The 12,953-nt window shown below is 43.6% G+C and overlaps 1 protein-coding gene across 6 annotated transcripts in view; it reads left to right on the top strand.

Moving 5' to 3' along the window:
* The window catches only part of vit (vitrin), a 107,081-nt gene that overhangs the window by 83,718 nt on the left and 10,410 nt on the right, over window positions 1–12,953 (top strand). For 4 of the 6 annotated variants that reach the window (XM_036945957.1, XM_036945955.1, XM_036945961.1 and 1 more), the window contains 6 exons: window positions 850–912; window positions 2,656–2,703; window positions 4,769–4,816; window positions 10,827–10,895; window positions 11,502–11,649; window positions 12,687–12,790. In XM_036945957.1, coding sequence (XP_036801852.1) covers window positions 850–912; window positions 2,656–2,703; window positions 4,769–4,816; window positions 10,827–10,895; window positions 11,502–11,649; window positions 12,687–12,790 — 480 coding nt within the window. The remainder of the gene's footprint in view (window positions 1–849; window positions 913–2,655; window positions 2,704–4,768; window positions 4,817–10,826; window positions 10,896–11,501; window positions 11,650–12,686; window positions 12,791–12,953) is intronic. The other 2 variants (XM_036945959.1, XM_036945958.1) reach the window with 1 other exon arrangement.

Here is a 12,953-nt window from a genome sequence, read left to right as displayed (position 1 = left end):
ACAGCGGCAGTGCTGCAGTACAACAACACAGGCGTCCTCTACTGCCCCCTCTCAGAGCAGCGCGGTACTGCACCACAGAGGGCACCATAACACACTCAGGTTGTACAACTGATGTATACGACACATTTAACTCAATGGTTGTGATACAATTTATATTGTTGTGATACGACAGAGTGTAGAAAATGTTTAAACAACCGCTGAGTGCTTTCTCCACCGTGCTTGTGTAATTACTTTTGTGCAACAACAAAAAAACCTCTCTGTTGTGTGTCACAACCGTTAAAATACGTTGTACATCAGTTGTACAACTTGTGTGTAGGGACCAGGGACTACATATCTACATCTGTTCATATCAGTAGCATGTAAAGATCAATCCATACTGGTGTGTTGACTGATATACTCAGGTGTCATGTAGAGCATGAGTTTACTACGATTCCACTGTAAGTATATTCCATGCCAATATCGCTCCAGATGCCATGTGTCTACCACATGAGAACGCTGGTATATGAAGGACGTATGGCATGGTTTACAATAAGGGCATAGAGTCTAGACATATGGGAATAAGTCTGGGTCACATTCACTAGGCACCAAAGCATAGAAACATGGACTGAAACAAGGAGGGACAACCTGCCCTCGTCCATTAAGAACCCCTTATATTTGTTTTGCTACGGTGTGCCCTAATGAACATGACCCAGGTTAAAAGGTTCTTCTCTTTCCCGGTCTGTGATTGGTTTAGCCACAGATCTGACCAATCATAAGCATGTAAATGTGTGCATCCTGAGCCAGTATGATGCCCACGGTGGTGATACTAACATTATAGTTAACGTAATGTAAAAACCCTTTCCTGTGTAGCCCGCGACCCCAGGCCTGATATCTCCGAGTATGAACGCTGGTATTATAACTTTGGACAGTACCGTAAGTTTCTTTTTCATTTTCTGTTGTTTTTTTAAAAATCGTTGGTTGGAATTTGACATTTCTTATTCCTTTCTGATTAACATCCAACCGAGATTTCTGGAAAACCTGGGAATTTTGGGGAAATTTACTGGAAATGTGCAAGCCTATAAACATTGAAAGATAAAGATTTGATTGTTTTTATACATACAATATGAGTCAGTCACATACTGTATGGTGTGGCTGATCAAAATCTTTATTTTTGGATCAAACCTTTTTTTTTTTTGTCATTCACTTTATTTTGCTCGTGAAGTTTGTTTTTGTAAAACAAGAATTGTCCGTCACCGTGTGGTTCGGGTGTTTTCTAAAGGTTTGCTTTTGTGCATCGCAGTACTCCTACCAATACACACGTCTCAATGCACAAACCAAACCAAGCTCTTTACGGACCCACGACAAGACACAAGCTCAACTGGCATCTACAGTTCAGGACATTGAGCTGCAGATTATAGTGCCTGGACCCATCTGTTCTATAGGGTTAGCGTTGGGGTTGGGGTTAGTTCTATCAGGGTTGGGGTTGGGGTTGGGGTTAGGGTTAGGGTGGGGATTAGTTCTATCAGGGTTGGGGTTAGGGTGGGGGTTAGTTCTATCAGGGTTGGGGTTAGGGTGGGGGTTAGTTCTATCAGGGTGAGGGTTAGGGTTGGGTTTGGGGTTAGGGTTGGGTTTGGGGTTAGGTTTGGGTTAGGGTAAGGGTTAGGTTTGGTGAAACTGTTGAAGGCATCTACATTTTAAATGAAGAGCTGGTTTCTGAGACCGACAGGAATGAGACAGACAGGGCTGAGACCAACAGGACTGAGACCAACAGGGCTGAGACCGACAGGGCTGAGACCGACAGGGCTGAGACAGACAGGGCTGAGACCGACAGGGCTGAGACCGACAGGGCTGAGACCGACAGGACTGAGACCGACAGGGCTGAGACCGACAGGACTGAGACCGACAGGGCTGAGACCGACAGGGCTGAGACAGACAGGGCTGAGACCGACAGGGCTGAGACAGACAGGACTGAGACCGACAGGACTGAGACCGACAGGACTGAGACCGACAGGACTGAGACCGACAGGGCTGAGACCGACAGGGCTGAGACAGACAGGGCTGAGACCGACAGGGCTGAGACCGACAGGGCTGAGACAGACAGGGCTGAGACCGACAGGGCTGAGACCGACAGGGCTGAGACCGACAGGGCTGAGACCGACAGGGCTGAGACAGACAGGGCTGAGACAGACAGGGCTGAGACTGACAGGGCTGAGACCGACAGGGCTGAGACAGACAGGGCTGAGACAGACAGGGCTGAGACCGACAGGACTGAGACCGACAGGGCTGAGACAGACAGGGCTGAGACAGACAGGGCTGAGACCGACAGGGCTGAGACCGACAGGGCTGAGACCGACAGGGCTGAGACCGGCAGGGCTGAGACAGACAGGGCTGAGACAGACAGGGCTGAGACCGACAGGGCTGAGACCGACAGGGCTGAGACAGACAGGACTGAGATAGACAGGACTGAGACAGACAGGACTGAGATAGACAGGACTGAGACAGACAGGACTGAGACCGACAGGACTGAGACCAACAGGACTGAGACCTGCAGGATGTGGCTTTTCAAGCTCATCCAACAGAAAATACTACTACACACATCCAAACATTTGGCTGAATGAAAAATGGTCACGTCTTTGGATCAATGACGAATCTATATTCTCTGTCTGTATCTTCCAGCACCCCAGTCCACAGACCCCGAGCCACAAGACACAACTCATTCTAGAGGTGGGTAGCTCTTAAAGTTTCAACTCACTAGAGGTGGGTAGCTCTGGGTGGGTAGCTCTTAAAGTTTCACCACTCTAGAGGTGGGTAGCTCTTAAAGATTCAACACACACTAGAGGTGGGTAGCTCTTAAAGATTCAAAACACTAGAGGTGGGTAGCTCTTAAAGATTCACCACTCTAGAGGTGGGTAGCTCTTAAAGATTCACCACTCTAGAGGTGGGTAGCTCTTAAAGATTCACCACTCTAGAGGTGGGTAGCTCTTAAAGTTTCACCACTCTAGAGGTGGGTAGCTCTAGGTGGGTAGCTCTTAAAGTTTCACCACTCTAGAGGTGGGTAGCTCTAGGTGGGTAGCTCTTAAAGTTTCACCACTCTAGAGGTGGGTAGCTCTAGATGGGTCGCTCTTAAAGTTTCAACTCACTAGAGGTGGGTAGCTCTAGGTAGGTAGCTCTTAAAGTTTCACCACTCAAGAGGTGGGTAGCTCTAGGTGGGTAGCTCTTAAAGTTTCACCACACTAGAGGTGGGTAGCTCTTAAAGATTCACCACTCTAAAGGTGGGTAACTCTTAAAGATTCACCACTCTAGAGGTGGGTAGCTCTTAAAGATTCACCACACTAGAGGTGGGTAGCTCTTAAAGATTCACCACTCTAGAGGTGGGTAGCTCTAGGTGGGTAGCTCTAGGTGGGTAGCTCTAGGTGGGTAGCTCTAGGTGGGTAGCTCTTAAAGTTTCACCACACACTAGAGGTGGGTAGCTCTTAAAGTTTCACCACTCTAGAGGTGGGTAGCTCTAGGTGGGTTGCTCTAGGTGGGTAGCTCTTAAAGTTTCACCACTCTAGCGGTGGGTAGCTCTTAAAGTTTCACCACTCTAGAGGTGCGTAGCTCTTAAAGTTTCACCACTCTAGAGGTGGGTAGCTCTAGGTGAGTAGCTCTAGGTGGGTAGCTCTAGGTGGGTAGCTCTAGGTGGGTAGCTCTTAAAGTTTCACCACTCTAGAGGTGGGTAGCTCTTAAAGTTTCACCACTCTAGAGGTGGGTAGCTCTTACAGTTTCACCACTGTAGAGGTGGGTAGCTCTAGGTGGGTAGCTCTAGGTGGGTAGCTCTAGGTGGGTAGCTCTAGGTGGGTAGCTCTAGGTGGGTAGCTCTTAAAGTTTCACCACTCCAGAGGTGGGTAGCTCTTACAGTTTCACCACTGTAGAGGTGGGTAGCTCTAGGTGAGTAGCTCTAGGTGGGTAGCTCTAGGTGGGTAGCTCTTAAAGTTTCACCACTCTAGAGGTGGGTAGCTCTTAAAGTTTCACCACTCTAGAGGTGGGTAGCTCTTACAGTTTCACCACTGTAGAGGTGGGTAGCCCTTAAAGTTTCAAGTTTGCCATTTTTAGTTGTACTAATCATAATGTTGTCCACCGCCAGTTAGTATTGAGCCTGGGACGAGGGTACACTAAAGTGGGTTAGGGTTAGCTAGTATTGAGCCTGGGACGAGGGTACACTAAAGTGGGTTAGGGTTAGCTAGTATTGAGCCTGGGACGAGGGTACACTAAAGTGGGTTAGGGTTAGCTAGTATTGAGCCTGGGACGAGGGTACACTAAACTGGGTTAGGGTTAGCTAGTATTGAGCCTGGGACGAGGGTACACTAAAGTGGGTTAGGGTTAGCTAGTATTGAGTCTGGGGACGAGACTACACTAAACTGGGTCAGGGTTAGCTAGTATTGAGCCTGGGACGAGACTACACTAAACTGGGTCAGGGTTAGCTAGTATTGAGCCTGGGGACGAGACTACACTAAACTGGGTCAGGGTTAGCTAGTATTGAGCCTGGGGGCAGGGTTAGCCAGTATTGAGCCTGGGGACGAGACTACACTAAACTGGGTCAGGGTTAGCTAGTATTGAGCCTGGGGACGAGACTAAGCCATACTGTAGACTGCTGCTTTGCCTTTCCATTGTGATAATATGTCATAACAGTCCCAGATATTGTCCTGATTGTTATGAAGTGTTATACACACAATATATCCTGAGAAGGGTGAGTGCTATGCTATGCCTTTGACCTTGCTAACGCTCAGCTTGTTTAAAATCCTCTACACAGTGGGACCAGTGGACTCCTGGAAACCAGAAGTGAACCCTTTTGATTCAGGTGAGATAATGTAGCACCTCCTAGCTTAAAAACCCCCAGCATTGACCAGCATACATTTCAAGCTGGTCCGTGCTGGTCAACTTTATCTGACCAGCATGGTCTAGCTGGTTATGCTGGTCTGACCAGCCTGGTCTAGCTGGTTATGCTGTCCGACCAGCATGGTCTAGCTGGTTATGCTGGTCTGACCAGCATGGTCTAGCTGGTTATGCTGTCTGACCAGCATGGTCTAGCTGGTTATGCTGGCCGACTAGCCTTCGTTGTGTTTTCACTGGTAACCAGTAGTGATGTTACATTTAATGCCGAAGTTCTGAGGCGTCGAAATCACTGAGCAGGAAACTTCAAAGCAGTGTGCCAATGTATCACTTTATCAGAAGTACGTCATCAATGATGCCTGAAGCTTAGTTTAATCACGTGTTTTCAAACTGACTAGTAGTTTACCTGACTAGTAGCTTTACCTGACTAGTGGTTTTACCTGACTAGTAGTTTACCTGGCTAGTAGTTTTACCTGACTAGTAGTTTTACCTGACTAGTAGTTTACCTGACTAGTAGTTTTACCTGACTAGTAGTTTACCTGACTAGTAGTTTTACCTGACTAGTAGTTTTACCTGGCTAGTAGTTTTACCTGACTAGTAGTTTACATGACTAGTAGTTTTACCTGACTAGTAGTTTTACCTGACTAGTAGTTTACCTGACTAGTAGTTTACCAGTGGCATGAACTTCCTGCTATGCCACTGGATCTTTGGGGTGTAATACAGATTGTTAAAACATGAGAACCAATAGACATTCTGTCATTTGTTCCTGTCATTAGAAACCTCTCACAAGGAACTCTTGTGAGTTCTTCATTTTGTCCATTTGTGTTCTACATAGAACCCTGTCATGAACCCCCTGGTTACAGAGTTATGTTGTTTGTCCAGATGGGAGAACCCTTTGATTTGTCCCTGTATGATAACCCCTTCGAGTTCCATTTAGAACCCTCTCATGAAGAAACCTCTGGTTCCAGGTAGAACTAAAGCCATCCGTACCCATTGGATGCAGTGATTACAATATAGTGGCTATATACAGGAAAGACAAAGATCCACCAGCTGGGACTAAAATAGTGTATAAGAGATCATACAAAAGATTTTGCTGTGACTCTTATGTGGATGATGCTCAAAATATTTGTTGGTCTGATGTGATTAATTAGGAGCATCCAGGCACTTAATTAATGAATTTATGAAATTGCTTCTTCCAATTATTTGATAAACATGTACCTGTTAAGAAACTGACTGTTGGAACTGTTATGGCTCCATGGATTGATGAGGAATTGAAAAACTGTATGGTTGAAAGAGATGGGGCAAAAGGAGTGGCTAATAAGTCTGACTGCACATCTGACTGGCTGACTTTCTGCACATCTGACTGGCTGACTTACTGCACATCTGACTGGCTGACTTACTGCAAACTGAGAAACTATGTAACTAAACTCAACACAAAGAAGAAAAAACTGTATTATGAAGCCAAGATCAATGACAGAAATAATGATGGAAGAAAAAAATTGGAGTATTTTAATGAAATTATGGGCAGAAAGACCAATTCAACTCCATCTTTCATCGAATCAGATGGTTTATTCATCACAAAACCATTTTGTTGTTGCCAATTATTTAATTGATTATTTCATTGTGTGGACAAACTGTGGACAAAGTGGACAAGTAGACAAACTTAGGCAGGAAATGCCAACAACGAACAGTGAGCCATTATATTCATGCATAAAACAACTAATAACGAAAGAAAAGCATTGGAACTTTACATTTTGTAAAGTTAATGAGAGGAGGAAACATTATTGTTATTGATGACGAACAATGACAAACCTTCTGGCATTGGAAACTTAGATGGAAAGCTACTGAGGATGGTAGCTGACTCTATAGCCACTCCTATCTGTCATATCTTTAATCTGAGCTTTGAGGAAAGTCTTTGTCCTCAGGCCTGGAGGGAAGCCAAAGTCATCCCGCTACCCAAGAGTGGTAAAGAGGCCTTTACTGGTTCTAACAGCAGACCTATCAGCTTGCTGCCAGCTCTTAGCAAACTGTTGGAAATGGTGCCTGACCAAATACAATGCTATTTCTCTGTAAACAAATTAACAACAGACTTTCAGCATGCTTATAGAGAAGGGCACTCAACATGTACTGCATTGACACAAATGACTGATGATTGGTTGAATGAAATTGATCCTAAGAAGATTGTGGGAGCTGTATTGTTAGATTTCAGTGCAGCCTTTGATATTATTCAACTGTTGTTGAAAAAACGTATGCGCTATGACTTTTCAACCTCTGCCATTCAGAGCTATCTATCTAATAGAACACAGAGGGTTTTCTTTAATGGAAGCATCTCTAATGTCAAAAATGTAATGTGTGGTGTACCACAGAGCATCTCTCTAGGTCCTCTACTCTTTTCAATTTTCACCAATGACCTGCCACTGGCATTAAACAAAGTGAGTCCAAGTATGCTGATGATTCAACCATATATGCATCAGCAACCACAGCTGGTACGTGGTACCTTCAGGCATTTGGAAATTGTTCCCAAGGATCAACCAGACTTGTGGAGGTCTACAATTTTTTTTCTGAGGTCTTGGCTGAATTCTTCGGCTTTTCCCATGATGTCAAGCAAAGAGGCACTGAATTTGAAGATAGGCCTTGAAATACATCCACAGAAGCTTCTAAAGCCATGACATAATTTTCTGGAATTTTCCATGCTGTTTAAAGGCACAGTCAACTTAGTGTATGTAACCTTCTGACCCACTGGAATTGTGATACAGTGAATAATAAGTAAAATAATCTGTAAACAATTGCTGGACAAATTACTTGTGTCATGCACAAAGTAGATGTCCTAACCAACTTGCTAAAACTATAGTTTGTTAACAAGAAATGTGTGAAGTGGTTGAAAAACGAGTTTTAATGACTCCAACCTAAGTGTATGTAAACTTCTGACTTCAACTGTAGATTCAATGGTTGCAAAGATGGGGAGAGGTCTGGGCCGTAATAAAGAGATGCTCTGCTTTTTTGACAGCACACTCCAAAAAGCAAGTTCTGTAGGGTCTAGTTTTGTCTAATCTTGATTATTGTCCAGTCGTGTGGTCCAGTGCTGCAAGGAAAGACCTAGTTAAGCTGCAGCTGGTCCAGAACAGAGAGCCACGTTTTTTTCTTCATTGTAATCAGAGGGCTGATATAAATACTATGCAGTCAGTCTCTCTTGGCTACGAGTTGAGGAGAGACTGACTGCATCACTTCTTATTTTTATAAGAAACATTAATGTGTTGAAAATCCCTAATTGTTTGCATAGTCAAATTAAACAGAGCTCTAACACACACACACTTATCCCTTATCCCACCAGACATGCCACCGGGGGTCTTTTCACAGTCCCCAAATCCAGAACAAATTCAAGAAAGTGTACAGTTTTATATAGAGCCGTTATTGCATGGAACTACCTTGCATCTCAAATTGCTCAAATAAAAAGCAAACCTGGTTTCAGAAAACAGATAAAGCAACACCTCACGGCACAACGCCTCTCCCCTATTGGACCTAGATAGTTTGTGTGTATGTTATTGATATATAGGCTACGTGTGCCTTTAAAATATGTTGTATATACAGTGGGGAGAACAAGTATTTGATACACTGCCGATTTTGCAGGTTTTCCTACTTACAAAGCATGTAATTGTTATCAGAGGTACACTTCAACTGTGAGAGACGGAATCTAAAACAAAGATCCAGAAAATCACATTGAATGATTTTTAAGTAGTTGATTTGCAGTCCGTTGCATCCAACAACGCAGGAAAACGATAGCGACTAACCAGTTAGACAGAAACAGATATGGCTCACCAGTTAGACAGAAACAGATATGGCTCACCAGTTAGACAGAAACAGATATGGCTCACCAGTTAGACAGAAATAGATATGGCTCACCAGTTAGTCAGAAACAGATATGGCTCACCAGTTAGACAGAAACAGATATGGCTCACCAGTTAGACAGAAACAGATATGGCTCACCAGTTAGACAGAAACAGATATGGCTCACCAGTTAGACAGAAACAGATATGGCTCACCAGTTAGACAGAAACAGATATGGCTCACCAGTTAGTCAGAAACAGATATGGCTCACCAGTTAGACAGAAACAGATATGGCTCACCAGTTAGACAGAAACAGATATGGCTCACCAGTTAGACAGAAACAGATATGGCTCACCAGTTAGACAGAAACAGATATGGCTCACCAGTTAGACAGAAACAGATATGGCTCACCAGTTAGACAGAAACAGATATGGCTCACCAGTTAGACAGAAACAGATATGGCTCACCAGTTAGACAGAAACAGATATGGCTCACCAGTTAGACAGAAACAGATATGGCTCACCAGTTAGACAGAAACAGATATGGCTCACCAGTTAGACAGAAACAGATATGGCTCACCAGTTAGACAGAAACAGATATGGCTCACCAGTTAGACAGAAACAGATATGGCTCACCAGTTAGTCAGAAACAGATATGGCTCACCAGTTAGTCAGAAACAGATATGGCTCACCAGTTAGACAGAAACAGATATGGCTCACCAGTTAGACAGAAACAGATATGGCTCACCAGTTAGACAGAAACAGATATGGCTCACCAGTTAGACAGAAACAGATATGGCTCACCAGTTAGACAGAAACAGATATGGCTCACCAGTTAGACAGAAACAGATATGGCTCACCAGTTAGACAGAAACAGATATGGCTCACCAGTTAGACAGAAACAGATATGGCTCACCAGTTAGACAGAAACAGATATGGCTCACCAGTTAGACAGAAACAGATATGGCTCACCAGTTAGACAGAAACAGATATGGCTCACCAGTTAGGAAGAAACAGATATGGCTCACCAGTTAGACAGAAACAGATATGGCTCACCAGTTAGACAGAAACAGATATGGCTCACCAGTTAGACAGAAACAGATATGGCTCACCAGTTAGACAGAAACAGATATGGCTCACCAGTTAGACAGAAACAGATATGGCTCACCAGTTAGACAGAAACAGATATGGCTCACCAGTTAGACAGAAACAGATATGGCTCACCAGTTAGACAGAAACAGATATGGCTCACCAGTTAGACAGAAACAGATATGGCTCACCAGTTAGACTGAAACAGATATGGCTCACCAGTTAGACAGAAACAGATATTGCTCACCAGTTAGACAGAAACAGATATGGCTCACCAGTTAGACTGAAACAGATATGGCTCACCAGTTAGACAGAAACAGATATGGCTCACCAGTTAGACAGAAACAGATATGGCTCACCAGTTAGACTGAAACAGATATGGCTCACCAGTTAGACAGAAACAGATATGGCTCACCAGTTAGACAGAAACAGATATGGCTCACCAGTTAGACAGAAACAGATATGGCTCACCAGTTAGACAGAAACAGATATGGCTCACCAGTTAGACAGAAACAGATATGGCTCACCAGTTAGACAGAAACAGATATGGCTCACCAGTTAGACAGAAATAGATATGGCTCACCAGTTAGACAGAAATAGATATGGCTCACCAGTTAGACAGAAACAGATATGGCTCACCAGTTAGACAGAAACAGATATGGCTCACCAGTTAGACAGAAACAGATATGGCTCACCAGTTAGACAGAAACAGATATGGCTCACCAGTTAGACAGAAACAGATATGGCTCACCAGTTAGACAGAAACAGATATGGCTCACCAGTTAGACAGAAACAGATATGGCTCACCAGTTAGACAGAAACAGATATGGCTCACCAGAACAAGAAGTTAAGATCTCAAATATATAATGAATCCATCCTTAGATGTCGTCTGTTATCGTGTAATGTCTCAGTTGGAAAAAGCATGATGACATTCCTTATGTAGGGCATTGTCTTCTCTATGTGATGTTTGACATGCTTGTACTCTGTCATCTTCGTTTCTGTCATCTTCTGTTCTGTCTGTCATCTTCTGTTCTGTCTGTCATCTTCTGTTCTGTCTGTCATCAGGTTTCAGTGTGAGAGAGCAGGACTCACTACCCCGGGCCGACCCAGAGCCTGTTACTCAGGGAGACCCAAGTATGTTCACACACACACGTACACACACACACCAACACATACACACACACACACGTACACCGTAGTTGTCACGACAGCACAAACAGAACTGGGACTAGACTGGATAGCTGTTTATTATGTGTTATAACCTATAAGCCCTACGATATCACATTGATTGATTGATTGTAAGGTAGACATAGCATGGCTGATGGACGGTAGCTGGAGTATTGGGATATCACATTGATTGATTGATTAATTGATTGATTGGCAGACTGTAAATTTGGCATAGCATGGCTGATGGACGGTAGCTGGAGTATTGGGATATCACATTGATTGATTGATTAATTGATTGATTGGCAGACTGTAAAGTTGACATAGCATGGCTGATGGACGGTAGCTGGAGTATTGGGAAATCACATTGATTGATTGATTAATTGATTGATTGGCAGACTGTAAAGTTGACATAACATGGCTGATGGACGGTAGCTGGAGTATTGGGATATCACATTGACTGATTGAATAATTGATTGATTGGCAGACTGTAAAGTTGACATAGCATGGCTGATGGACGGTAGCTGGAGTATTGGGATATCACATTGATTGATTGATTAATTGATTGATTGGCAGACTGTAAAGTTGACATAGCATGGCTGATGGACGGTAGCTGGAGTATTGGGAAGCGGCGCTTTAAGATCCAGAAGGACTTCCTGGCTGAGGTGGCACAGGTCATCAACGTGGGCATGGCCGGACCCATGATGGGCGTCATCCAATACGGGTGAGTAACCCCTAAATATATATATGATCCAATACGGGTGAGTAACCCCTAAATATATATATGATCCAATAGGGGTAAGTAACCCCACTAACCCGTGGCTTGAATTTAAGAGGCGAAGACTCTGTATGGCTGAATGCTCCAAGATCCCTCCCAATGTGTTCTCCAATCAGATTCTGTATGGAGGACTGGTCTAAGATCCCTCCCAATGTGTTCTCCAATCAGATTCTGAATGGAGGACTGGTCTAAGATCCCTCCCAATGTGTTCTCTAATCAGATTCTGTATGGAGGACTGGTCTAAGATCCCTCCCAATGTGTTCTCTAATCAGATTCTGTATGGAGGACTGGTCTAAGATCCCTCCCAATGTGTTCTAGAATCTCATAAAACATTGTAGAAAAAGGCTCAGTGCCGTTATCCTTGCAAAGTGAGTTATTGAAAGGTATTGAAATAATAATTTTGACCCCTATCATTTAGAGAAAGGAAAAAAATATGACTTGTTGGACAAAATCTATTTCACTGAGCGATTGTATTAGTATAAAATATAATTTTCCACAAAAAAAAAGCAAACATCCGGCCGTGATTGGGAGTCCCGCAGGGCGGCGCACAATTGACCCAGCGTCGTCCGGGTTTGGCCGGGGGAGGCCGTCGTTGTAAATAAATAAGAATTTGTTCTTAACGGACTTGCCTGGTTAAATAAAGGTCACACACATACAGTACAGCTCAGTATTTGTATAATGTATTTGATCCAGTCTTTATCAAGGGTGTCAATAATTATGGACCTGACATGTACGTCTATGGGGTAGTCTAACCTCACTGAACCTGTGGCTACCCACCGGGCACAGACATCAATTCAATGGTAGGTAGTTCAATTCCACGTTGGTTCAATGTGGAAACAACGTTGATTCAACCAGTGTGACCAGTGGGTATGGCATTCTCTTAGGTTCTCTCCTCTTTCTGCCTCAATCTGTTTCTTCTCTTCTCGTCCTTTCTCGTTCCTTCCTTTCTGAAATGCATGTTGTTGTTGTTGTTGTCGCCACAGAGATGATCCGGTCACAGAGTTCAGTCTGAAGGCCTATACTAACTCCAGAGAGCTGAAACCTGCCATAGACAAGATCACACAGAAGGGAGGGATGTCCAACGTGGGTGAGTTAGTGAATAAATTAATTAAATAAATAAAAACCTGTATTGTACCAAAATCATTAAAAAAATATATATATAAAGTAGTTCACACGGACATAACAATCAATGACAGAACAATTTTTAAAAAAAATGTTTACCTTTATTTAACCAAATTCTTATATTCAAT

The sequence above is a fragment of the Oncorhynchus mykiss genome, chromosome 16 (assembly GCF_013265735.2).
Source record: "Oncorhynchus mykiss isolate Arlee chromosome 16, USDA_OmykA_1.1, whole genome shotgun sequence".
In the NCBI taxonomy this organism is placed as follows: domain Eukaryota; kingdom Metazoa; phylum Chordata; class Actinopteri; order Salmoniformes; family Salmonidae; genus Oncorhynchus; species Oncorhynchus mykiss.
The sequence above is the reverse complement of the archived record's forward strand: the minus strand, read 5'-3'. Positions and strand labels throughout refer to the sequence as shown.